This window comes from Squalius cephalus (genome assembly GCF_949319135.1).
Source record: "Squalius cephalus genome assembly, chromosome: 18".
NCBI classification, from domain to species: Eukaryota; Metazoa; Chordata; class Actinopteri; order Cypriniformes; family Leuciscidae; genus Squalius; species Squalius cephalus.
In genome coordinates this window covers 14,942,668-14,970,625 of record NC_137139.1, presented here as the reverse complement: position 1 = coordinate 14,970,625, position 27,958 = coordinate 14,942,668, and the positions used below count along the sequence as shown (strand labels likewise).

The 27,958-nt window shown below is 37.6% G+C and overlaps 2 protein-coding genes across 4 annotated transcripts in view; both read right to left on the bottom strand.

Moving 5' to 3' along the window:
• The window catches only part of foxp1a (forkhead box P1a), a gene marked incomplete at its 3' end in the record, with an annotated part of 45,101 nt that extends 25,085 nt beyond the window's left edge, over positions 1-20,016 (bottom strand). For 2 of the 3 annotated variants that reach the window (XM_079849667.1, XM_079849669.1), the window contains exons 1-2: positions 19,678-19,779; positions 925-1,076 (exon numbers count right to left, since the gene is read on the bottom strand). In XM_079849667.1, the coding sequence (XP_079705793.1) occupies positions 925-1,062 (138 nt within the window). In that variant the 5' untranslated portion in view covers positions 1,063-1,076; positions 19,678-19,779. Of the gene's footprint in view, positions 1-924; positions 1,077-19,677 lie in introns of all 3 variants that reach the window. The other variant, XM_079849666.1, reaches the window with a different exon arrangement.
• Positions 20,017-20,403: 387 nt separating this feature from the next.
• On the bottom strand, positions 20,404-26,814 carry eif4e3 (eukaryotic translation initiation factor 4E family member 3). Its single transcript, XM_079850123.1, has 7 exons — positions 26,459-26,814; positions 25,198-25,270; positions 24,635-24,729; positions 23,361-23,421; positions 23,128-23,194; positions 22,425-22,580; positions 20,404-22,244 (listed from the first exon to the last, which is right to left on the bottom strand). The coding sequence occupies exons 1-7, from the start codon at positions 26,632-26,634 to the stop codon at positions 22,198-22,200; spliced, it is 675 nt and encodes a 224-aa protein (XP_079706249.1). The 5' UTR covers positions 26,635-26,814; the 3' UTR covers positions 20,404-22,197.
• Positions 26,815-27,958: the final 1,144 nt, after the last annotated feature.

The window sequence follows — 27,958 nt, the reverse complement described above, 5'->3', positions numbered from 1 at the left end:
CAGTATTCGGAAAAACAGCAGGCGAAAAGTCCCCGGATGCCCTACTACTATTCCGAACAGTGCATTTGATGGACACTTTACTATTCCATGAGACTACAGGAGAGGATTTATGAATGGCATTGAAGTGACACAACTGACTCTGGTAGGTCACGTGACAGTAACAACATGGCAGATGTAGTATGTCCAAATTTCATTCATGCTACCCATGTTCATACTATATAAAAAAAAAATATTCAAATGTAGTAGCTATGTGTTTTCAGACGCAGTTGAATTATTCTGCTCGATTTACAGTACTTTACTTTTTTGAGGCTTGAACATTTTGATGGATGGACTTTCAATGGATGAACAAAAAAGAGAATATTAAAATTATCTTGTGTGCTCTTAAGATGAACGAAAGTCTTATGGGTTTGGAATTGCATGAGGTTGAGTAAATGACACAATTGTGCTTTTTGAGCGAAATACTAGGTAAATAAAACACAAAAATACAGAAAAGGAGATGACAGCATGTCACCTCTTCAAAAACTGTTTAGGTGGTATTAAATTAAGTATCAATTGGTTACACTGACTTGATGAACCTGTACTATACAGCGCTATTCACAATAAACTTCAGTTGAGGAGCACACAGGGAATTGAAAAGATACCAGAGTTAACATGACCTGCAAGGACAATTTATCTCAAGTATGAACAGTCACAACGCTTAGAATGAGTGCAAAAAAACGACACCAGAAGCGTTACAAGAAGCACAGACTGCATTGCAGACTGGAAAAGATCTACAGGACGAGAGGAGCACTACAAAATAAGGGATTCATATTAAAGTGTTCAAATGTCATTTATAAATAATCTGAAAATGTGTGCCTAGCTCTAGTTCCAAGTCACAAAAGAAACTTGTAGCTAATGTATTTTCAGTCAGCTTTAGGTCCTTACCTGTGTTTGAAGTGTCTGGGCTGTGGATGATGGGGATGAAGACGTTTCTCTGGTTACCCTCTTCTCGCTCTCTGAGCTCTGACCTTCCTGCCCAATTGGACTGCTATTGGTTGTTTGATCGGTCTTGGACTCCTGCATGTCGATACGACAACCTTAAATACAGGAGGAGAAAAATCAGACAGCTGCCAGCAAAACAAATTTCTTCTGACATATGCTTTGGAAAGCCTTTTCCTTTATTTTATTTCCTTCTCCCCCCACACAAGCCTACAGACTAGATCATGACAAAACATGCACTTTGCCAGCAGAGCTGACATCGAAACACAAACATTTGTGTTTGTACTGTTCACAAATATGATAATGCATTATAAACAAAGAGTTCTGAGAACGAAGCATTTGATGCCTACAGACATGTTAACGCAAATAACTGACAATTGCTCACTCAGGCGAATCTTATATTGTGCTGCTGGGACTGAATTAAGCTTTTACTAGAAGAAATAACCATCTCACAGTTAAAGATAAAAGGTTAGCATTGTAGCAAAATCAGAAAGACATCATAGGACTATATGAGCAGAATGGAAATTAAAAGGAAACCTTTTCTCATATGCACCTTGTCTTTGGTAAGGGGCATTTTGAAGGACTGAAATCAGAAAAAAATATCTGTATTGACCTTGACGATCAATATCCTGCATCTATCTCCTTAAAGTCGACAAACATCTGTGTGAAACAGCCTGATCTCATCAGTGTGTTTACAAAAAACTGACACGAACAAAGACAACATTCTTCTCAGCCTGATACAATCAGCAAAGAGAAAGGCTTGAGTTGTAACTGTACTTCACTTTCAATATCAGAGATGCTGATGTTACTTTAGTAACTAGGGCTGGGTTAATTATTGTGATCAATTATGATAACGCAATTAATTGTGCCACATGACTAGGGTTGGGAATAGAAAATCGATTCAAACTTGTTCTAAAACTACGATTCCTGTGTGCGTATTTTAATGTGATTTTTCTGGTGGCCGAGAGAGCTCAATGCGCTGCAACTGAAGAAAACATGCAAATAGAAAAACACCCACAAATTAAGAAAACATCTTCATCAGTTTCACAACACTTGTGTGCTCCAAATACTCACAAACACGCTGCAAATAGCATTGACCACAACGGAAATGTTTCCAGGGGACCCCAATAAGTGACGAACTCGGCTGGGACGTGCTTACTGCTCGTGGGCATCCCTATGCCCTACTCCCCTCGATGGGCAGAGCCCTTGAAGTGGGGACTTTTGAGGGAGCAGGGCACTAGTGTACATTATGTAGACGTTTGGAACGCACTTGACGAAGGGAGCAACGAAAGACAATGTAATTTCCTAATTATTTTCACCTAATATGTTCCCATGACAACGCAGCACAATGTCCATCAGCTATATATATATATATATATATATATATATATATATATATATATATATATATATATATATATATATATATATATATATATATATATATATATATATATGATAAAACTAATAATATTGAATATAAATCATAAAGTATATACTGACAATATAACGTTTTCTAAAGTCACTTTTTACCTTTGAATAATCTCTTTTTTTTTGTCTTTGAGGGAAAATATTGACATTGAGATCAATTGCGATTAATCAACCAGCATATTGTACGTTATTTGAATAAAAAAGTAATCAATTCAAAGCACTATTGTTGAAAAACAAAAAGTTAAAAGTATTACTTTTTCAGCAAACACAACTGCAAGGGACAGGTTCTTATGAATATTGGTATAACCTGTCTGCCTGCCTTCCACGAAGCTTAAAAATAACCATTTAAGACAATGCAACTGCGTGGGCTACGTACTGCTGAAAAAACAAAGATATGCTAAAGGTTCTCCTTTTATCCAATCCTCATGATGGCGAGAAACCAGCCCAGTCCACTTGTTTAAAGGTGAACTAGTCATACGAAAGCTGAAGTTATAAGAATACAGATCATAACTTCATAGAAAACTCATTTCTTTCAACCCCAAGCGCTTCATATAGCTCTGCTTTGGCAGGTTGCGCATTTTCTCTGGTTCGTACATAGTTAAACACTCTCCCACACAAGCAGGGGCCGATATTTGTTAAATAACTGATTGCCACCATGACTACAGTAAACACTGGGGCCCTGGGTTTGGTGTTTATTAACAAACACATCTTCCTTCTGGAGCAATTTAACATTAACCAGGTGGTACGATCTGCAGATCTGGCAGGTGCCATAATACACAGGGAGGGCCTTATGTAAACAGCTGGGAAGGGCGGGGGAACGGCTCAAAAAGCAACACAGCTAGAGTAAACAGCGAAGAAAATCTCTAGACAAACAAGCAACCCCTCTCCTGACATGAATGTGAACCAGAACAGAGCTCGTGGGATTTGAGTGCTTGTTATTTAGTGCTGCTAACACAGCCGCTGCCTGTTTCGGCTGGCAGACACTGTGTTGTACTTTCACTGGCGAAGGACACATTTCAGATTGGTGTGAGGTTGTGTATGGTGTTGAGGTCCATAAAATAATTAGCATTGAAGTTATGGACTAAACATGTCCATAATACATGGAACATGGAGCAATTAATACTCTTTTCCCAGTGTAAAAAAAGAGGTGATCCAAAGTATTAAAGCTTAAATAAATGCCACATGTTCCCCAAGAGGTGGAGTCACTACAGCAATATCACAATGTGCTTTGTGTGAACTACTTTGTCACTCATTTCAATTAGGATTATCTAACAAAACATCCTAATTGGCCCAACGGTTGATGCAACAAAGGCATCGTGCATTGTATACTAAAACACAACTCTTTTTTAGGCAAGATGCAAAGTGTCTGCAACCCCTTTAACCTTTGAATATATCCCTAACTTTTAGTGCCTTATTCATTTTCTAAAACTGGCACTACATTACATTGTAATTCCAAATAAAAATTGTCAAAATTTGCCCCAGTTTCTAAATGCATGTTATTGATTTTACTGTGAATAATTCATAATTGCATACGTTTTTTCCATCCAATCAACATCCAACAGACAGAACCAAGTCCCACCTAATATTTTTTTAAATTTCAATATTCCATTTCACTTGGATCACAATAAAGAACAAAAGATCGGTTGTTACTTCTGTTTCTTGGCGACAAACCATTTCATTAAGCAATTTGTTACACTGAATTGACCAATCAGCATCCAGGACCGGAACTACTAGGGGTGTAACGGTACACAGAAGTCACGGTTCTGTATGTACCTTGGTTTTGGGGTCACGGTTTGATACGAGTTCGGTACACCATTAATAGCAACAAATCCCCAGTGCTAGTTTTTTTCCCATTTATTTTTGTAGTGCAAATTACAGTTTGTTCCACCTAGTGGCATTAGTCCCCCCTGAGGTAGTTGATACAGTACAGGCTCTTTTAGAGTATCAAGCACTAAGCAGTAAACAGAGTGCACTCTTGCATAAATCATATTTTGTTGTAGGACTGATAAAAAACAAAAAGGTATTTGGTCACAATCAGCTACAAAACTGTAAAACATCTTGTGTCATAAAAGTACAAAATAAATAGAATAATGAAAAATAAAACTTGTGCAGAGATTAGTTTTCTTTGCGCATGTGAGTTCATTAACATTTGGTGCACAAAGCTCAATATTACGCTTCAAGAAATCACGGAAAGATGAGAGAGAAAAATTGCCATCTACATCTGAGTCTACATCACCTTTCCACGAGGCAACAGAGTGAAGCAGGACACGCATATTTCATCACTGCACTTCCATCACACGAATCGGCACAATGCCAAATGATTTTGTCTCATTATATCAGTGGAAACAACTTAAAATACTGTCATTTATGGTCATACAGAAAAGAGTAACACATCATTCGAAACTGTAAAGTCTGTTTTTATTTGTGTACACTCAATAAAAACAAAACATTGTGCTTTTGAAAAATAAAGCAAACAAACAAGATTTCCTGTTGTGACGGTTAGCAAACAGTGTTGCATTACCGTGCGCACCCCAGAAGGGATTGGAGTGTGGATCACCTGTGAATATGTGTATTCGCTGTGTGATGAATAACCATGACATCAGTACGCTGGCGGTTCAGGACGAATACATGTAGAACTACTATCCATTTATAAAAGAAAAAGTAAAATGTATGCAGGAAGCACTTCATTGATCACAGAGGAGGAAATCTGGAGCAAGACGGCATCCAACGCTGATTGCACAAATATCCTGCTTCTCGAAACTCAGAGAACATTAGGGTGCATGAAACATGTCAAATATGTACTGAAACATGCAGTGCACATAATGAGTGCATTACAATGTAATTCAACCTGTCCACAAGTGTGGGAAAAAAAACATGAATCTCTGAGTTACTGTGTTATTCTGTCATAGGCTGCCAACAGGCATGTTTGCTGTAAATAGATGTCTTAGAAATAACTACAAAATGCCAATCTAAACCAGTATTGGCCTGTTTGACTGTTTAAAAGAAACGCTAATGGACGTTTGTTTGGGTTTAGCATTCTTACATTGTCAGAAACATGAAAGAGAACAAAAGCTTGTCAACAGTGTAACTGCTGAAGAATGTTTTCTGTTTATTTGACTTACACTGGCATCTGTATATTTGTACAGATGATAGGCCTTCATCTCATGAACGTTCCTCTGCATTCCTAATGCCTCATTTTCCCATAGACACAAACTTTAGCTGACAAGCAACACGAACATGAAGATTTTAGGGGAGAGGTGAAGCCTCGAAGGACTTCAACAGTCAGGAAGGGAAAACATACACCGACCTGAAGGAATGCCTTTGAAGTCTCAATGAGGAGATATTGATACATAACACAAAAAGGGAGGAAAGCAAAGCCATAAACACACTCTCAAGCTCTCAGCATAATATCAGGAGTTAGATTGTGAGGTGCTTAATATGACGTGGCATCAAGATGTGGCTCTCAAAATGAATTAGAGTAATAAAATTAGCAAGAACATCAACAAAAAAGGTTGTTTGTTGTGCAATTACAACTAGGTCCGAGGATGGTGGGGGTTATTATTACCCATAATGCAATTGAACATTCAACTGGACAATTAATATGCCCAGGCGCAGTAGACCAAATAATTACATAAAGAAAACAAATTCATCAGACTCATTCTACCTATTAATTCTCCATTATAGCAAGTATCTTTTTTTTTCCGACTCAAAAATAAAAACCAGTTCATCAACAGACAGCCTCGGGCTATTCTGTTACAGAAAATTACACTGAACATGAAGCGCAAGTCAGTTTTTAAAAAAAAACAACAACAAGCAAACACCTTGTGCATAGTCTAGAAATTAATCAATCACTCGATAAATAGATGTTTAAAAAGGGGCACAATATGTGGAGGAAAAAGAGCTTGTATTACAGGAAGATTACAGGAGAAAAAAAGTTCAGGAAAAGAAAAAATATTTGGCTAGGTATACATTTGGCTAATTATTCACAATATGATATTTTTACTTCTTCCGCCAGATGCAGCATGACTGACATACCACCATCAGACTGTACTGTACTTACTACAGTATCAACATTTGAAGTGGATCAAAAATGTTCATCAAAGTTGTCCTAAGACAACAATGGGTATTGTTCAAAATTCATGTATAACTTTGATGAAAGGTTTTGATCCACTTCAAATGTTGACTACTGCATATGCTCCATATAGGAGTCTATATGGACTCAAAAGGCACAAGTCTACACAATCTTTACAAAAACTTTTGCCTCAAATTTCATTCAGAATAAGTATCTATTATTTCACAGATCTTTGTAAACCATGTGTATCCTTTACCACATTTGCATACTCTCTCTCTCTCTCTCTCACACACACACACGCGCTGGATCATGTGATCGGAGGGAATATGGTGATGGTGAATCAAGTATCCTTTAATACGTTCCACCAATGCTTGTTAACTTACACTTATCTCTTTCCCCGCCATTGACTGAATTTTCCAGCTATCCGTGTTTTCACTGTAATATGGTAGGGGCCACTATTACCGGTATGCATCTTCTGAAATAGCACAGAATCTCTGGATACAAAAACCAGCGAAGCAAAGAGATGTGTTTGTGTAAGAAAAATATCCATATTTAAAACTTAAAAAACTAAAATAACTAGCTTCCGACAGACGGCCGTATGCATCGATTTACGGCAAAAGAGTAGGCCTAACCTCTGACCCGACGCATGAAGTATTGACGAAGAGCAGAGGATAGAGCAAAACCAAAAAAACGCTCACGAATTAGAAGTCTAAAGCAAGAATTTTTAAAGATAAAGAAGAGAAGAGGAGCTTGAGTTTGTTGCCCAGCCCTATTTGTTTGAACCATGAGAGGCATCAAAGTTTACGCTACTCAACATCCTATGTCATTCATCGCGTCAGGGGTTACTCTTTTGGTGTAAGTCGACTTGCGTAGGGCTGTCTGCCGGTAGCTTGTTTTTTTGTTGTTGAAATATTTTTAAATATGGATATTTTTCTTACAAAAACACATTGCTTCGCTTCAGAAGGCATTTATTAACCCACTGGAGTCGGATGGATTACTTGGATGCACTTTTTTGGGCTTCAAAATCAGGACCGCCATTCACTACCATTATAAAGCTTGGAAGTGCCAGGATATTTTTAAATAAAACTCCGATTGTGTTCGTCTGAAAGAAGATAGTCATATATGCCTAGGTTGGCTTGAGGGTGAGTAAATCATGGGATAATCTTCATTTTTGGGTGAACTATCCCTTTAAACAGCATATAAATCAAAAGTGCCTAAGTTTACTGAATAAAATGTCGAACTCACAAAGAGGTATAGGACTGTGAAGCTTTGGAGGTGTTGATGGATTACAACACAACGATCTACTCCATCTATGTTTTGATTATCGTTCTGAATCCTATCCGGAAGTACTCTTTGAAAAAAAAAACTATTTTCTATATTTTTTATACTATATTTTTTTGTTTAAAAGTTCTGTTCTTTCTTTTGATATATTGCATGTTCAGATTTTCATACAACAAAATATTCTAGGGTCCGTTAAATTGTGAAAATGATCAAAAATGCTGGCTGGCAACTTTCTAAAAATTTTGAATTTAGATACATTTAGAAGCTTTTTAATGACTTTGGATGTCCCAGTGATTCAATTTAGGCAACCAGATCAACATTAAAATAACATAGGCCTACTGATCATATTCTTACATTTCATCATGTTGAGCTATATAACATTGATTAGTTTTATGTACATTTGCTCACCTGTCTAATAAAGTACATGCAAGAGTGGCGTCTCTGTCAAGTCGAAGTTAGTCGCGGACGCGAAGCTCTCGGCATCTCGAAAACGCCACACTGATACTGATCCTCGTTTTAGTTCTCCTTTTGTCCCAAAGTCTGCTTGCCATGATCCATGTGATGTTCGAACGAAACAACAAAAGCGTGAGCGTGCCTAGACGTAACGCAGTTGTCCACGTCTGTCACCATGGTTACTATTAGCCTGACTACGTCAGACTTCGTACTTCCGCTCAATTTCATTTCGCTTCTGTACTCAGTCTGAGATAGCGACCGTTTTCCCCGTTTTCCTCCGGCCTGAAAACAGCCGGCCAATCAACGAACAGAGGGCGGGCTGAGAGCCGTGACGTAGACGCTGATTGTACCGTGGATGTGTAGATTTACTTCACATAATCTGCAAAAGTCGTTCACAGCCATGGTCACTCCGGTATTTCGCTCGATGGTTTTGTTTTCGCATCATACATGTGTTTACAGTGGAAGTTAGATGCGGCTGAGCATGCGCATAACACACGTCATAACCAAACGTTATGTGATTGGCTTACGGGTAACCAATGATTTTAAACTTCAGACAAGCACCCCCCCGCAAGAAAGAAAACGCTTTTCAATTATGCCCTTCCAGACTCTGTCTACGAAGCAAAGCGAAGTAGCAGAGTTTGGTATTACCAGGCTAGGTTACTATGGCAGTACAAGTGGAAACCAGGGATAATATTATGTCGTTGACCACAAGTGAACAGAATTTACAAGATGAATAAGGGCATGCTCATACACATGTAGTTCTGTTCGCTTGGTTCGTCTGGTCCGGACCAACAACAAAAACATTTTTGTCCTGGTTTGCTTAGCGTTCACATTTGAATTTTAACAGAACCTAAAGGCATAGGGATATGTTCACTACCTGATTAGTTGGATTTTATTACATATATTTCACGACAGAACTTGCCGAACATCCAAAACAATGCTGTGTACTGGGCTAAATGAGCTCGCTGTATGTATCGAGCCTGCATTCGATGGTATTTCGACCAGCTGAGAACTTGTGAAGAGATTATAAAATGTGTAAAGGAATCAAAACAGCGGCAGGAATTCCTCCGTCACACAAACAAACACAGATCTGCTGCGAGGAGACGCGGTTCTGACGCCTGTCCTGAACTGTGATGGGACACATCGTGATTTTGATGAGAAAAAAACAGGTATGCTTGAGCATTCTGTCCTTTTTAGGGGCACATCTTGTGACATCATGTCCCGTTTTTTGGTTCGTTTGGAAGCGGACCGAGACCCATCTTTTCAGCGATCTCGGTTCGCTCGTTTGGTGCGCACCAGGGTTCGGATGGCCGCGTTCACACTTATTCAAATGAACCGCACAAACAGAGCAACCACAAGAGGGTTCATTTAATCGAACCATACATCCCAAGTGTGAACACACCCTAAAAGCCACTCAAGAAGGTGCTTACTAACAGAACAACCAGAATGTTTAACAAGACATCCGTATTCCATGAACTTTATGAAGCAATCAATCATTTACCTTTAACCTGTACAAAACTTATTTTTGGAAGGCTAATTTCAAACGCTAACACTCATGAGAGTTGCGATTTATGACAATTGTGTATGCTCTCACTCCATTCACATCAGACACTTTATTACGGCTGAAATGGTATAAAAATGATTGAACAGCAAATGATCTGTAGACGGCTAAAAATGAGCATCAGGAGTTCATTCAACCAAATTTTGGCAGCAGGGCGAGGCTGATAGGAACAGTTGCCAAAAAGAAGGGGCTAATGGGACTATGTATTAGGCTATAGCATGGTGTCTGGATGCATGGGTCTATTTTTAGAGAGGTTTCTGAGATAATGGAAGAGGCAGCCCTCATAGAATATCACATTTCATAGCCGGGTTACAAACACATGACAAATTGTGCAGATACACAAAACCACACTGTACGGATACAAGCCGAGTAAAAGATAGGCAGGCTGCATAAGTGAAATTACAGGACTAGACAATATTATCTTGGAGATGTGTGACAGGCTTAGTACAGAGAGCAGTTTGCTTTAGTGCCTGCTTTTCATTCAGGTGTACTACTATGTAAATACACTTTACTGAGATGGAAATTATGTGGTTTCTACAGAGAGACTGAACATCAAGGGTGATGAATGCTTGTCAAGCATTAGGCAAGATTTTGAGTCCATTTAAGTTTTTAAACTTCACAAATAGAGTGTGCAGATTACAAAAGCCAAGGCTGAAAAGCACATTTTGTTGCCAAGGACATAAGATGAGCAAATGGGACTGTAGCTTGTTATTTATGTCCTTTTGCTTTTTAAAACATTGTATTATTGTTGGGATTTTAGATTTTAATATTGAACAATATTGGGGGATGCACCAATATTAAACATCTGGCCAAAAATGATAAGCCAATAATTAGTCTTTCAAGTTATGGCGGATAACCAATTTTACAATTTTATACTATTTTGTCCAAAAATGTTACCATTCAAAAGTTTGGGGTTAGTAAGACATGCAAAGACGCACTGAATTGATCAAAAGTGATGTTACAAAAGATTTATATTTAATATAAATAAAATTTTTAGATAAATGCTATTCTTTAGGTCTAAGTGGCCTCCGCTGACACTGCGGAGGAAAAAAACAAACATTCATCTGCTTTGTGTGGTGTTGAACATGAAATGTGTCTGTTCATGTGTTCTTTTCTTAAAGGGGGGGTACAATGGTGTTTCATGTATTCAGAGTTGTTTACAGTGTTAAAGAGATGGATTCTCATGCTTAACATGGCCAAAGTTTTTAAAAAATATTTTGGACGAATAACGGAGAATTTCTGTGCCGAAAATCATACTTCTGGGTTGGTACAAGTTTCGGCTGGGTTTTTTTCGACCGTGGATCTAATGACGTAGACCAGAGTGGAACTCCTTATATGAGCATTTCTCCCGGAAAAGCTCGCCCGCGCACACGTCGACCAGAGGAGAGCGAGACCGCGCACATCAACGCGCTTCAACAGGAAATCATCGGCAGCGCTGCATAGTGTCTCCAAAGTGTGTTTTTGGATGTGAGGGAAAGCTTACCATGTTCAGCTTCCCAAAGAACCCAGCGTTAGGAACAGTGGATGCAGATTGTTTTTCCGGGGCAAAAACGAGTTGTGTAGACTGTTTGTTCCCTGCATTTCGACGATGAATGTTTTATAAACAAAGCCCAGATCGACGGATTCTCTCTATGGCTCTGGCTTCGCCCACACGGCCCGCCTCCAGACGCTCGGTTTTTTCCGGAAAGACTCGGTACAGCCTATCTTTCTTTTATAAATATAATAGAACTAAAGACTTTTTGGAGATATGAAGGATGCAATACTACTCTATAGGTACTCAAGATTAACAGGAGATTGAGTGAAAATGAGCATTTCACCCCCCCTTTAAATAAATAAAATGCATAATATAGCCTATATGCTCGTCCTGTAAGTTCATGATTGAAAATGAAAATGTGAACGAAAGCAAAAAGTCTTATTATCTTTAAAATATGAACATTTTATTGATTGGTAATAATAGATTATGACGTTAATTATGACGATACATTTTTACGACCCAGTCCGTCAAAGTGACGGACAATGAGAAAGTCTAACACAACCTCTGGTCAGTGCTGCCGCTAATCCAGTGAGAGCAGTCGTCATGTAGGTATGAAACAGCTTCACACAAGCCCCTTTCACACAGCGCGTTGATCCCGGGAAATTGCTGTAAAATTGCTAGAGTGCCTTCTGTGCGAACACAAACACGTCCCGGGATTGATAACCATATCGATGCCGGGATGGGGATCTAGTAACATTGCCGGGATCAGTCCCGTAACGTGCCCTGTGTGAACAAAAGCCAGGACCAATGGCGTAAGGGGTGTGTCGTAGTGATGACGCACATGCCATCGCACGGGCCTTTCTACAACCTATGCTACACAGCATACGGGGAACTAGCAAAATCAAACGATCCCGGGACACACCATCCGTGTATTTTCCGGAATCTCTGTGTGAAATGGGCTAAACAGTCTTTTCATATTATGTATATTTATTTATTATTTGTGATCTGACATCTCAATGTTAAAGTTACTTGTCTGTTGGCCTGATAATGTTTGCACTGATATTTCTCTCTAGTTTGCTGTATATTTATTAATTCATTTGTTTATAATTTATATTCATATACTACATTCTAAATTTTTAAAAATGTATTCTTTATTCGAATATGCTTCAAATAAAGAATGAATAAATTACATTGTTACACCAGTAGGTGGCGACATATGACTCTTAAACAAATGTAGTCACTGAAGTATTCATTCAAGTGATTTGTTTTAAGTCCAGCAATGAAACAAGTGGAGTCTTTATGAGTAGACATGTGCCGATATACGGTATGTTACGATAATGAATATGCACGATGAATAATATTTTTTTTATGAATTATTCAACATTTCAAGAATATTCAACAATTCTCGCAACATGAAAGTTTATATATATAGAGAGAATTATGAGGCGGCCGCCTCCGTCAAATTTCGTGCCGCCTCCGGCTCTTGACAAAACTCGGACAGACAGTCAGGGTCAGAGACACTTTTTCCACCGTGACGGTTCTGTTGCGGTTTGTGTCCATTCTCAAACTGTATAGTGCTGCGCGGTTTGCGGATAATCCGCGGGTCGGGCGAGCCAAGTAATAAAAACATTCCATTCCAATTAATCGAGGGTGGATGACAGATAAATCATTACACTGAGTTGAGTTTAATAAAGACACGGAACTCTCATCACGGTAAAATGCAATGAACGTGCGTCACTCTTTTACTTTCGTTTTCAACAACGTAATTCTCTTCGGGGAAACCCAACCAAGGGAAACATATCAGGACTCTATAATAACGCTTGTCCGGGACACGTTTTTTTTTTTTTCTTTCTTTTTTTGAAGGGAAAAGTGAGAGAGAATTGTAACCCATCTGGACACATGCCCTGATTAAAATAACCGAATACGTGAGAATTATTCTGTTTTATTTAATTTATTGTAAGTGGTGATTGATAGCCTATAGCTGATAGTAGGCCTAATATAGGCCTACCTAATGTACTGACGGTAACAAAGTTGCGCTGTTTAGGCTCGCGCAGTTATTTATAACATATTATAGTTAAGAAACAATATATAGCCTAGGTCACACACGACCAGAGTGATGTTTTCCTGAATGCCATCAAGATTGAAACCGAGACTGATTTCAAATTAAGTCACTTACATTTTAGACGCAATGACTGTTTTTGTTCTGTTTCAGCAGCGAAAATAGTTCCAAACAGAGATCACAGCAGAACCATAGCGCATCTCACAGCAACACTCAGCCATGTTTCATTACAGAATGATTCAGCGTTTCGAACGAATCGGTTGAGTCAAAGATTCAATTACCCATTCATAAACTGCCTCATTCTGAATAAATCAGCCTTTTGAACGAAACGTTTGAATGAATGACTCAATGACTCGCTCATTAAGACGGTCGCCTGTCACCTCCTACTGGCGGTTTAGTTTCAAAGTATATTCTTTTCAACATTCCTTATTGTATATTCAAAAATATTTAAAATAATCTCATTTAATACAGTTATAATTTTTCAATGTAAATTATTTAATTTGATTGGTAACAGCCTAGTGTCTTCTTATTTTAATTGAATATTGATCAAATTTAAGAATTTGAAATGAAAGATGGAGCATACATTTAATAAAATTATGGAAAAAATGCCCTTTATAAAAGGTACAAAAAATTATTCTGAGTGTTTTCCAACAGTGATGTAATGAAACATTGACAATTTAAGTTTGAAGGGAGTAAAGTCTCTGTTTAGGCTATTAAGGAAATGTAGCCTAATTCTTCCAAAAGAAGAACTTTTATTTTAAATAAATGTTAATTTTTAATCAGCCTACTTCAGTGTGATATGTTACCATATTATCATGCTTAACACTGAGAATTTGAATAATTGTAATGTGATGATCAGATGCAGATATCTAAATCAAAGAATATGGGCGGTTTGCGGGTGGATTAGGCTATTTATTTTTAACAGTGGATTCGGGTGACTCAAAGTGCACCAGATTAATGAATTTATCTTTAAAATGTAAAATTTTCTCACGGGGGGGCATGCCCCCGGACCCCCCTAGGGGTACCAGGCTCCACCCACTAAAATAATGTGGGAAACACATTAGGCTATATGATGATCTACGAAAAATACAAATTTAATTACCTTATTATTAGAATACATTATTAGGATTTTACCACCTCCGCCTCATTTTGAGCCAGGAAAAACCCTGTGTGTATATATATATATATATATATATATATATATATATATATATATATATATATATATATATATAAATGACTATAGATTGCATCAATTAACATTTTGTCTTAACCTCTTAACTTGCATTTACATTTTACTGAATGTTTGAATGAATGCAGCCTTGGTGAGTAAGCATGAGAGACGTCTTAAAAAAAAAAAAAAAAAAGTAAAATTTTGAATGGTACTAGTATAAAATATTAAAAACTAACCTTAATGTATTTAATGCTACAAGTAAATTTAAGCATCATAACATAATAATGTCCATTATGAAAAATGATATTCATTTTGAGAGAAAAAATATATATAAAATAAAATACAAATAATACACCACAAATCTTGATGCAACCTAAAGTATTCCCAATGACCCACCGTTAACCTCGAGCAAACAATTCATACAATAAAACAGACCTGCGGCGTATGCTCCTTTATAGATCACATCAGTGGTGCACCAAGTGCTCAAACTCTCCAGGGTGGCAAACACAGATAGCATAAGCATAACTACACTTACTGTCCCGGAACATTTGAATAGGTGTGTGAGTCAGTTGAGATAGGGCAACAGAATAATCACCATTTCCATAGATTACACCAATAGACAGCGAAGAGTGACAAGCAATTCCTGCTCAACTCTTCAGCAACACCTTTCCAGCCCACAAGGACAACTAGCGCTTATTTTTCAGAAACTGATTATTATGCACATACATTATGAGCTATAAGTTTCGTTTGCTTCAAGAAATAACCCACACAAATGACTAGGCTTATTCACTACGCTAACGGGAAAAGGTACTGACTGAATAACACTAACCAAGAAAGAACCTGTCACCTTGGCCAGCCAAGCGACCAGCCATTACACTTCCTCACCACAACAATGTTTGCTCAATGTTAGCGCACTCGTCTGAAACCCCTTCACCTGAGGGGAAAACCCTCAGTAATGCCAGAATTTAAGGGGAAACAGAACCTAACACTCCCACCTAAAAAGGAAATATCTGTCACGTTCATCTACACATCCACGCCTATGAGCGCCACACGTGCCGCTTCCTCGGAAAGAACAAACCGCATTACACTTACTCCTACACTCTCTCAAACTCGTGGCGCTCCTTTCAACTATCACACCATTTTGTCTTAACAGGTGCAATATAGCAATTAATGTAGTAGCCTGTAGATTTTTGTTTCTTGTGCAGACAACAATCACTGAAAGACATCGGAGTATGATATGCCATAAAAGTGTTTATCGAGACATGTCTAGAAAACTGTTAATCATTAATCGGATTATTACACTGACACTACCGGTTTCTGACCATCTAATTCATTGTGTAGCAGGAGGTGGGGGAGGTTAAGAATTAAGGCATCACTTTTGCGCAAGTGATTGAAGCTGTTATTACACAATCATGGCAAAATCTGTCAGTCGCCACATAATTCAGTCAGATACTGAGAGCAACAGACAGAAATAGGCAGTGTGCAGTTTGTAAATTCTTTTTAAATAGACTTTATTTACAGTAAAATAAAACTCTTTCAATAACACAGTTGTGAAACACCAGACGGGACAAAACAGGTTTGCCAGCAATGTGACGAAGCTCCAGGATATAGAAAAATGCCTGGAGGAGAAAGATCTGAAAGAACAGGGTTTCCCAATCTGGGGTTCAGGAGGGAACCGCAGGGGGTTTGAGAGTTGATGAAAAGCTAATGATTAATTAAACTGTCACATTACAAACAAATGGGGCTGCACAATTAATTGAAATAAAACTGAAATAGCGATTATCTTATCAAATAGAGATGCTCAAATCAAAGGCTGTGATTTAGTTTATGTAGTAGAAGTTTCAGAGTGAAGAGCGGGAGTAGGGCTGCACGATGTTGAAGAAAAATGCGATAACTCGTTAAATAATGTGATATTCGATATGATAAAGTAAACTTAAACTATCTTTAAAATATATTTTAAATTATATACTCTACATACATGTTTCACATTCTTTTAGTGACAAGAAAACATCCCTACAACTTCTGAAAGTGAACAGCAGTGTTTTACTGACACATAAGAAGTGTTATTTTAACATCAGTGTAAACCACGGGGTTCAGGGGTTCAGGTTATCCTACATTAGGTTTATTTAACAACAGAAACTGAATAATCAAATGTAAAATTAAACACTGCTTAGTTATCACTGTGTGAATTAAATATATACTGATTCTTATTAAAGCTACAAAGGTTTTAGCCAGTGATTGATTTTCTCTTAGTCTTTTATCATGATCCCAGTTATTGCAAGCTGTTGCGATATGCATATCGCAATATATAGCCTACATTTGCGATATTTTGATATATTGTGCAGCCTTGGTTCATATGCATGCAGCTTATATAGGCTCCCTTCACACAGTCACTCTTCATTAACTGACACCAGCTTTTATATCTGAGAGGAGAGCGGAGCGGAGCATTTGAGTCGCATGTGGAACACAAAACTGACGGGAGCCGCTCCGGTGGACATAAAAACCACTCATGAAAACCCGGAGCGGCTATCTCCCGCCATATGACGAGACAGACAACTCTGTCCAGTCCGGTTCGGTTCACACAGGGCATGTTTCCCAAGAATGTGGTTGTCCTGAAAATGTACAGGTGTGAGTTCGGTTACAGAATGCGGTGTCACTCCCATATACAACTGAACTGTGTGTAAATATAAGTGTGTTAAAGGAGAACTCCGGTCAATTTTAACATTGAGCTCATTTTTTTGTAAATTTGGAGTGCTGTCAGTACAGAGAACAACGACAAAAATCGGTGTTGCCTACACCGTGTTATCCTCTTTTTAAAATTTGCACCCTGTTGACTTCAATGGGGCAAGTTTTAAACCTGCTTTTAGCCTCTTAACATCCTTGATGTGTCATTACAAGTGCACAGCCATGTGAGTGATTCCTTCAGAGTGAACACGCGGTGAATCTGACTGCAGTAGATGTGAAAGATATGAATAAAAATGATGTTAATTCGGCCAGCGCACATACCTGTATTTACTTCCTGTTTTCGGTCGAAGTCCACAGTAGTCAATTGTCGAGTTCTCCACTGTTGCTTAGCTACCTATGATCACACGCGTGAACTTGACAATCGACTACTGTGGGCTTCGACCGAAAACAGGAAGTAAATACAGGTATGTGCGCTGGCCGAATTAACATCATTTTTATTCATATCTTTCACATCTACTGCAGTCAGATTCACCGCGTGTTCACTCTGAAGGAATCACTCACATGGCTGTGCACTTGTAATGACACATCAAGGATGTTAAGAGGCTAAAAGCAGGTTTAAAACTTGCCCCATTGAAGTCAACAGGGTGCAAATATTAAAAAGAGGATAACACGGTGTAGGCAACACCGATTTCTGTCGTTGTTCTCTGTACTGACAGCACTCCAAATTTACAAAAAAATTAGCTCAATGTTAAAATTGACCGGAGTTCTCCTTTAAGGAGTCAAATACAGGGCTGACAACAGTATTCTGCTGCTGTGTGAACGTGGCCATTCTGTGTTTTCAGAGTGGGAATTGGGAAGGAAATGTGTGCTTTAGGTTTTTACTTACGTCAAACATTTTTAGGGAAAGAAGTTTACACCCTTCCTACAATATTCCGTCAAATAAAAGCTTGAGGACTTTACATGTTAAAAGCTTGAGGGTTTGAATGTTTGAAAGTGAAGAATAAGACAAATATTTGTATTGCACCTTGGTCGGTTCCTGTAAGGAGTGAATATGAGACATTAAAAACAATAAAAACTATAAAAAGATTGAATATTTTGTTTACCTGCATGTCATGTGACCAATTACTGTGAACTGTGAACATGTGTCATTAAATTGTTTAAATATTAACTTAAAATCTCAGGGTGAACTTCAAGTAAATATTTTATGCTAAGGGTTTTGGTTGACCAAAAAAAAACAAAAACAAAAAAAAAAACCCTTTGGAAACCCCTGCATTAAGAAATTAAAATCTCGTGAATGCCTTACTGAAAGTGTTTTCCAGTTGTGCTGAATAGACAGATCCTCACAATGGACTAAAGTGAGGGAACCTGATCCTAAGGGCAGGTAACACCTGGTTTAAGAACAGACAACTCGAGTAATAAAGACAGAATGGGATGCCGTATAAGAGCTCCAACAAATGATTAACTGAATTGTAAATGCTCAGAGGCAAAAGGAGAAATGAAACCTGTCAAGGGGCGTTGCTTTTTTTTTTGTTTGTTGTAGTTTCAACAACTTTAACATCAAACAGTGAAACTAAAGGAGAACTTTTTAACTCCTTAGTACACTCATGAAGAATAACGAAACTGAGCACACCGAGCAAACAAAAGAAATAGTGGCTGTGAAAGCCTAGTGTTCTGCAAGCCTAGGCAGCACTTTGAGGCATTATAGGTGCCTAAAAATACTGTCTAGGAAGGAGCTTCACTAGATTGAGACAAACCCAAAGTTACACCTCTATCCTGCATGTGAGTCCCTGTTTAAACCTGCTGACCAAAATCAAACCACCCAGTTAGGATTAACACTCAGTTGAATTATGTTTGACTAATGCCAATATAGGCTGTATAATAAGTGTGGAGGAAAAAAAAGTCAAGTTTGAATGGACGAGGATGCTTTATTTATTCTAAATGTATTTATTTGATTCATTTTGTCCGAAAAAATTATGTATGTGTACGTATATTATGATAGTCAAATTAATGTATGTATAATTTGTACGTTCGTTTATTGATAAGATTGTATATGTACAATACATATATTTTATGCAAGCTGTGTTGATATTTGTTCTGTTGTCGTAACAATTTAATAATAAAAAACAGTGATAAGACGAGGTGATTTACTACAGAGACAGACTGTCTTGAACTGAAGTTACTCGAGCTGTTTTTGTTCTCCACATGAACTGAACCAAAGGCACATGTTAGCCAGCTAACACTCCCATGAGGGCTTTAAACACTGTCCTACGACAATAACTGTGTGTTATGTAAGCCACCGACTCTGTTCAAGGCAAATTACCTGTAATAAAATACTAAATAAATGGCGATAAAACTGTGGAGAGCGTTGAATTAGCTGCCCCTCCTGTCTGACTGTCTACTCTCCAGCGCTGCCGTTAGTTGTGATAAGGCTAATAACTAGCAAATCAACCTCACATGTAAATTAGGAATGAACACAGAGAAAGAAACTTGATAAAAAGAATAAACTCACCGGGGATGAAATGGTTTCTCAACGGGCAGAAATGAAAACTTTCACGGTGACCGCGGAACGAACTTTCGCGAGCTGTGAAGCGCAGTGCGTCGCTCTCCCATGAAGCTCGCGTAGCAGCGCGCGCTGGCCGACACTGCCGCGTGCAGCACAATGTAAACAAGTGTATTCATCCGCAGTGCGCGTCCTAGGGACTACTTTACGGACAACGCAAACAGCTTTTGCACGTATACGGTGCCGTTTACAGCGAGCGTTGAATTATAAACCTTAAACGATATTAATGGGATGAAGTTGTTGTGTGAGTCGAGGCTAAACAGATTTTTTTGTCGTATGTTTCAGAGTAGCTGTAGAGGCGTGACGTCACGTCCACCTGCTGCTGAGGGCTGAAGTGATTCGTCGCTCAAGGAGACTGTTGCGCACAAGATCAAATATGAGTCCTTTCATGGTACATTAATCAATGACATGCTAAACACGAGCGGGGGGTAAAATAAAATCTAAAGAGCTTCCACAAATCTGGTGAAATGTGGAGTGACTAAATGTAATGTAGATGCGGACGAGTGACGACGTGAAATTGCGTTTGACGGAGGGACAGCGCCACCTTGCGGTGAACAAATTGTGCACAATTACAGGATTCTTCATTCATTGCAGACCACATAAAGAACTTCATTAGTGCATGCAATTGAAATAAAAGACACAATTTTATGTTGAAAATAACTGCAATACTCATACTTCGAATTCTGCTTCGTATTTATTCAATATTTCAAAACCTATAAGCAAAAGAAAAGAAAGAAAGAAAAAAAAGAATAATATAACTGATTAAATACATAGAGAAAACCAAAACATTCTATGAGTGAAACCCTGGGAGAACACAAGGCACCATTCCAGAAGATTGACAATCAGTTTGAGGTTTCAGATCCTGATTGGGAGCCTGGAAAACCGACAAATGCTCCAGAAATCCACATCAGAACTCACACATCTCATTTAGAGATGAGTGATAGGTAGGAAAAGGCTTAAATATGAAAGGTCAGCTGCATGTACAGGTTATTTTGCACATCCCTGTCCATATGAAGGACAAACTCATAATTGTGCTTCGTTTAGTGCATTAAGAGACCTGGTTCGTGATGCAGGTCTTTTCGGGCTTGACAAACCTAAATAAAATCGGCACACAGACACGGCAGAAAGTGAGAAGAAGAAAAAAAAAAGCATCGGTAAAGAAAAACATAAGAAACATGGTTGTAACTCCCTCTATGCCTGTGCAGAAGGACGCAGGACATGATAAATTATAACATAGGAGAACAGAAAGGAAATTTCTTTGGTACTGAAAAACTAAAAAATATATGCTCTGCTGATTACACAAGTCATTTTCAGTTACATAATTTGACAATATCTACACTAGCCCCTCTCGACTCAGGTTTTCCAACATAACCATCCATCCAAACACAATAAAACAAACTACAATAATAAGCACTCTGAAACAAGACACAGTGTGATTATACTGAATAAAAAGGCAGTTAGGAGCAAATGCGTACGTAAAAAAAAAAAAAAAAAAAGACTTATATTAAGCATTTGGACTATTCTGACAAAGACGAGACACTTATGGGATTTGGGGCTACAGTTAATAACATAATGCAGGATTTCAAACCACAACGCAGTAACCAAAAAAAAAAAAAAAAGAGAAGTTCAACAGTGCTCAGACGCCATTCTAAAACAGCTTTCATTTACATAAAATACTACAAGAGGAGGTCTGGATACAGTTTTTCGAAATCATAAAAGCAAAGCCGTTTGCAAGATGCAAGATTTTTACCCTCATGTGATTAATTCAGGATTATTTAAATGTCCTTAAATATTCAGGTCAGGGGTGAAAATGAGGAATTGCATATGCATTTTGCTGTATATTAACGGTTGCAACCAAGGTTGTCTTACACCCACTTACATTTGCTCTGAAATCATTAACCTCCAAGCCAAAGAGATTTTTTTTTTTCCAAAGAGAAATGTGCAATACTTTTGCATAAAAAATAGTTTCCCAGAAACGCATTAAGCTTAGCCTTGGACTATTTCTTTTAGTTTAAGGTTATGCCTAATGTGCGTCTGAGAAAACAGCCCTAAGAGTTTGATCCTAATGGACGCTCTAACTCTTCAAATAAAAATGTCTAACACATCGAGTATATATTTTGACAAGCAGCAACTGTCACCGGACTGCACATTTAATCAATAAACCTAGAAATAGGGGAGGGGGAATGATAACAATTGGCAACATTGCTCTGTTGTGATGATTTATAATACATATGCTACTACGTGATCTTTATTGATATCGCCTAAATACCTGGTGTGAGAAAACTCCTCACGCAAAGCTTGGAGGGATCATCTGCAACGCTTACAACTTAAAAACAGGGCTTTAACATTCCCTATGATATCAAACAACTACAAAACCCAAGAGTTCTTTTGTTTTTGTCTTCCGTTTTCAGTCCATTTTCTAGGATCAGTCCAAAAAGAGGGAAAAACGTGACGAATGTGCAAAGCTTGCTAATGTCTTGAGCGACCACCTTCAAATGCATGGTGCTCCTCGTGTGCTGAAAAAAAGAAGAAGTTTTAAATCAGTCACTGTTCTTACACTTGAATACAATTCGAATAAAAAACGTATCAAACATACGGCATTACGGTTTCTTAGGAACAAATGTAATGTTAATGTCATGTTCTAACAATAAACAGTGTGACATTAAGTGAGAAGAATGCAAACCACTGACACTTACGTTTATAAAATACTGCTTTAAAAGATATCTGTGGAAGAAGTTCGTAGATTCTTCCTAAAACGTTTGCCTCATTGGCAAAAGAGGCGTTTCCATTCCAGACCTGAACCACATCTTCTCTTTCTCTCACGCTGACACTCACTCCTACAACTTCATCCTCTAAAAGACAGACAGATATTATTATTCTTTATTAGTTCTTATTCATTTTAAAACCCACTGGTGCTCTTTGGTCACTTTTGATAAAAAAAAAAAATGTATGCATGTTTAAAATGTTAAAAAAAGAAATGTGTACTTCATCGGAATGGTATGACACTGTGACTTTTGTGGCAAAAATTAAATAGAAAATTGTGGACATTATTTCAAAAAGGTTAAAAAGTCCTAAAAAAAATAGACACACTTGTACACCTCGCAGTCAAAAATTACTGCTATAGAAATGAATGGAAAATTAAATGGAAATAAATTGTGGAAACATCATAATTATTGCATAAATCGTATTTAGCACCATACAATTCCTATAAAATACAAAACATTAAATAAAAAATATTATTAAACAAAAATACATTACATTGGGAAAAAAAAGTAATATTTGTTCTACACCGGGATAATTATGAGTGTGACCCCTAAATGAGGAGCACCAGAGGGCTTAAATGATATCAATAAAACAAACAAATATAAATAACTTAATAAAACTCATATCTACACTCACCTGATGCACAATAATCCGTGAATTGTTCACCAATCGTAGCCAACAGCAACTCTTTCCACACAGCTGACTGTAAGAAAAACAGATACGGGCAATAAAATGACAATCTGGCAGCGATAAAACGATATAGGAAAATACTGAATCTGTGAAGTGTGAATTTTATGTATTTACATTATGCAGTCTAAACAGTCAAAAAGCTTTAGGCTTGAACTGAAACCATTAATAAACAGACTTACTGTGCTCTCCTTTGGCACTTTCATTTTCCAAACGCCTCCCTTTGCATTGCTTTCCTCTTCCCTGTGTTGACATAGAGAACAATATATTCAACTAAATGGTTTATGTGAACTGCTTTAAAAACATTTCCAAAACTAAAGACAGATATGAAATGTACACTACCGTTAAAAAGTTTGGGGTCTGTGAGATTTTGTTATTTTTGTAATATGCTTATTTTTCTAATATTCTGATTTGATGCTCATTTCTTATAATTATCAAAGATGAAAACGGTTGTGCTGCTTCATATGTTTGTGGAAACACTTTTTAAGGATCATTTGATGAATAGAGAGTACAAAAACAGCATGTATTTGATCAATAATGCATCCTTGCTGAATAAAAGTAATTAAAGGGATAGTTCACTTTGAAATTAAATTTTGGTATGTTTTAGCTTACCTCAAGGGCATCCAAGATGTAGGTGTCTTTTTTTCCGCAGTAGTTTCAATTTTGATATTTTTAGGTCAAACCGTTCTTGTCTGTCAGTCATATAATGCAGGTCTATGGTCACTGTCTCAAAGAGCATGCACAGAGTCCAAAATAAAACAATTCCCCATCGTCCAAATTAAACAATTCCCCATCGTCCAAATTAAACAATTCCCCATCGTAAGTACACATTGATGGCCTAAGACACGAAACGAGCGGTTTGTGTGAGAAAACTAACAGAATTTATATCGTTTTTACCTTTTGTACACAGCCACGTCCAAGTGATCTGACAATTAAACAATTAAACAATACTAGATGTCGCCTTGGCTACGGCATTCGTTCCAATGAACTGCCGTAGCCAAGGCGACATCTAGTGTATATATATCTATGCACCAGTCTGCGCACACGTCACACAGCAGGAAGCGCTCGCGCCCTCAGATCACTTGGACGTGGCTGTGTATAAGAGGTAAAAACGATATAAATACTGTTCGTTTTCTCACACAAACCGCTCGTTTCGTGTCTTAGGCCATCAATGTGTACTTACGATGGGGAATTGTTTAATTTGGACGATGGGGAATTGTTTTAATTTGGACTCTGTGCATGCTCTTTGAGACAGTGACCATAGACCTGCATGATATGACTGTCAGACAAGAACGGTTTGACCTAAAAATATCAAAATTGAAACTACTGCGGAAAAAAAGACACCTAGCCTACATCTTGGATGCCCTTGAGGTAAGCTAAAACATACCAAAATTTAATTTCAAAGTGAACTATCCCTTTAATTGGCTGAATTTTCTTGCATGAAAATCAAACTCACCATAGTGGTCTTCTTTCTCCTCGCATTAAATGATAGCTACACCTCAGAGGAAGGCTGGACACAGAAGGGATGTTGTTGTACACGCTCCAGAAACTCTGTATGTAATAAAAAAAAATTAAAAAGATGATGCACAATGTATGGGAGACAATATTTTTCCAATTCTAACAGAAAACCCCATTTCTGCTAGTTTGCAAAAGCATTAAACAGTTAATTGTGTTGTTTATTAATGCAAATAATAATGTTTTGATTCCTAATATCACTTAAGGCATATAAATCCAAATTGAAGCTATAATAAAGGGAAAAAACAATCATACTGATATATTTATTATCAGTACCAACATAAAAAACATCAGTAATTTATTAGCATCTGTCAAATTCTGACTGCCTCCACATCTGCATATTTCACAATGAAAACTGTGACAGAAATAAAACAGAAATAACACACACCACACCTTCATAGATATTAAAACGACTCGTTTTTCAGGCTGGTCCAGCAAAACACACATTTTGTGCTCAATTAGCTGTAAATGGCAAATTAAAAATACTAAAAGTGCAACACCTACCTGTACAGTGTGGACGGTATATATCTTTTTCAGATTTGATTCACACTCTGCTGCCGTTGTACCTGGTAATGACCTGGAAGATAAATAAAGTAGAATTACAAGGTGTATGTTAACAAATAGCTTTAAAGAATCAAATTTTTTATTCTGTCGTCATTTACTCGTTCCAAACCTGTATGACTTTCTGTCTTCTGTGGAACAAAGGTGAATTTCTGAGTAATATTATCAAGAGTGGCCAGGATAATGAAAGCGAATGAGAGCTGGTGCCGTCACGCTTCAAAATGACAGCTGGTTGCTGTGAAGAGCTGTGCTTTTTGTCATTTTGGAGCTTGACAGCCTCGTATTATGTGATAAAGAGCGGTCAGGTCAGGATATTCTTCAGAAATTCACCTTTTGTGTTCCACAGGCAAAAAAAAAAGGTCATATAATTTTGCAATGCCATGAGTGTGAGCAAATAATAACACAAGTTTCATTTTTAGCCCTTCAATAAGACATGTGCTTCACTAAGCTGGGCACATCACCCATATCTGTATCATAAATCATAGATTCATTGAGGGGTTTTATCTTCTGTCTAATGTCAAGTGCTTGTGATCATGTAATGAGACAGAACACAAGCCTTTCACAATCGTTATGGCAACCAAATGTCAGTCAGTAAATAGGACTTCAACCCTTTGAAAATCATTACCAAAAGAGAATTGTACGGAAGATAAGCTGAAGAAAAAAGAAACTACATTATCAAAGGTTTACAGCATTTTTTTCAGATACATTATATAGTGTAAATGAAACTTTATGCAAATTAACAATCAACATAACGTTAGATGTGGCCATTTCACAATCTCATAAGTTGATTTGCATTGACAGTGTCCTACATTTGAAAAATATCAAACAAAACAAAACTTAACTGGGCTCATGACAGAGCCTTGAGGTACACCCATACAGTATTAACTTACACTGCTACATGATTTCCAGAGCTTCAGAAAGGACATGATATCTGATATTAAATAACAACCATGACCTACAGGTGACTCGACCTACTTTACTAAGTTATTATATCAGCTCTGCATTATAGAGGCCAGAAAGCTTACAAACACTAAATATAGGCACTTGAACCATGTAATGGTGTTAGATGTGCTCGTTTAGAACCTGAAAAGAGTCAGATTAACTATAAAAAAATGAGAAATTTAAATCTTGGGCCTTTGTTAACAGGCTTGTGAATGAAGAAAGTCGAATCCATTATAACAGTGATATGACAACATCACCCTACCGATCGAGCCAGAAGGTCCAGGGCGAGTGCAGAGGCAGAGAGGTGCCGTCCTCGACGCTGTTGGTGATGTTTTCCAGCTCTCTCTCGTCGATGTGGATGTTGTTTTCTGTAGAGTTCACAGGGCTGCTTTGTCTCGCCGTGTTCAGCTGCAGGTTCGGGGCTGCAGGAACCGCCATTTTTTTGCTTTATTACCTCTAATCGCTATGTGAGTGTTTTGCTGGGAGATCTATATTAACTTCCACATCCAAAGATAGCAGATTATTGATGCTGCTGACTCATCTGCAGTTCGGCCGGCTGGACTTGCCGCGTCACCGACACAACAACAACAGAGGGTGAAGTCACACACAGCGCACTCTGCCTCAAATAATATACACTTCAAAATAAAAGCATACAGACATGTTTTAAAGGGATAGTTCACCCAAATTTGAAAATCCTGTCATCATGTACTCATCCTCATGTTGCTACAGACCTGTATGATTGTCTTTCTTCTGTTGAACACAAAAGAAGATATTTTAAAGAATGTTGTTATTCAAACAGTTGACGGCACCCATTGACTTCCATCGTATTTCCCCCCCTATGGAAGTCAACTGTCTGATTACCAACATTCTTTAACGCGTCCTGTAACAAATCCTTCATTCGCGGGTCAAAATGACCCGAAGCCCAAAAACGATACTTACATTTTGTCCAGAAAACTTATTTTATTTCATTTTGATAATATTTTTTCTATTTTTAATGCAATTTTTGTTTTTGTTTTTGTTTTTGTTATTTTATTTACATTTAAACTACTAGATTTGATCAATACTAGTGCAAAAAAATGCCCGTGCAAAATCAGTTTTTGTGTGTGTTTTTAGTAATTGTTGGTTTGGTGTGTGCTCATTGTTACAATTACACAGCAAAAGTTCAGTGACATCTTTATTTGTGCATGGTAAAAAGCACACAGTGAACTCCGAGAAAACGCTATGCTTGAGCAAACAGTTTGTGAATAGGCAACTACAAATGATGCCCGTGAAAGAGACTGTGAACGCATTGAATAGGATATGTTTAGTTGGTGAATAGCATTGGCTACTATTACACAGTAGCGATAGCGTTAAGCGCACCAGAATGAAATATAATATTCAGAAGTAAACAGCATAGCTGACTTACAGATTCAGTTAACATCCACAAATGAATAAGCACCTCGATTCAGGGAGCAGTGCAAAGTGCCCGTGCAAAATCAGTTTTTGTGAGCTGATCGCCGTCAAAAAAGTTCAGGAGATATTTCTTGCGATGGCAATATGATCAAAAATAACTTTATATTGATTCAATGGATTAATTGCATTTTGAAAAAAAAAAAAAAAGTCATGAATTTATTGCATTTTTGGGAAAAAATAATCCGTTTTTATAATAAATCTTAAAAAATTAAAATCCAGATTTTGATTTTCAATGTTGTTATAACCTAAAGATGCTATGTGAAAGTTTGAAACAGAAAATAGTGGTTTTCACACATTTAGTGGTTATCTC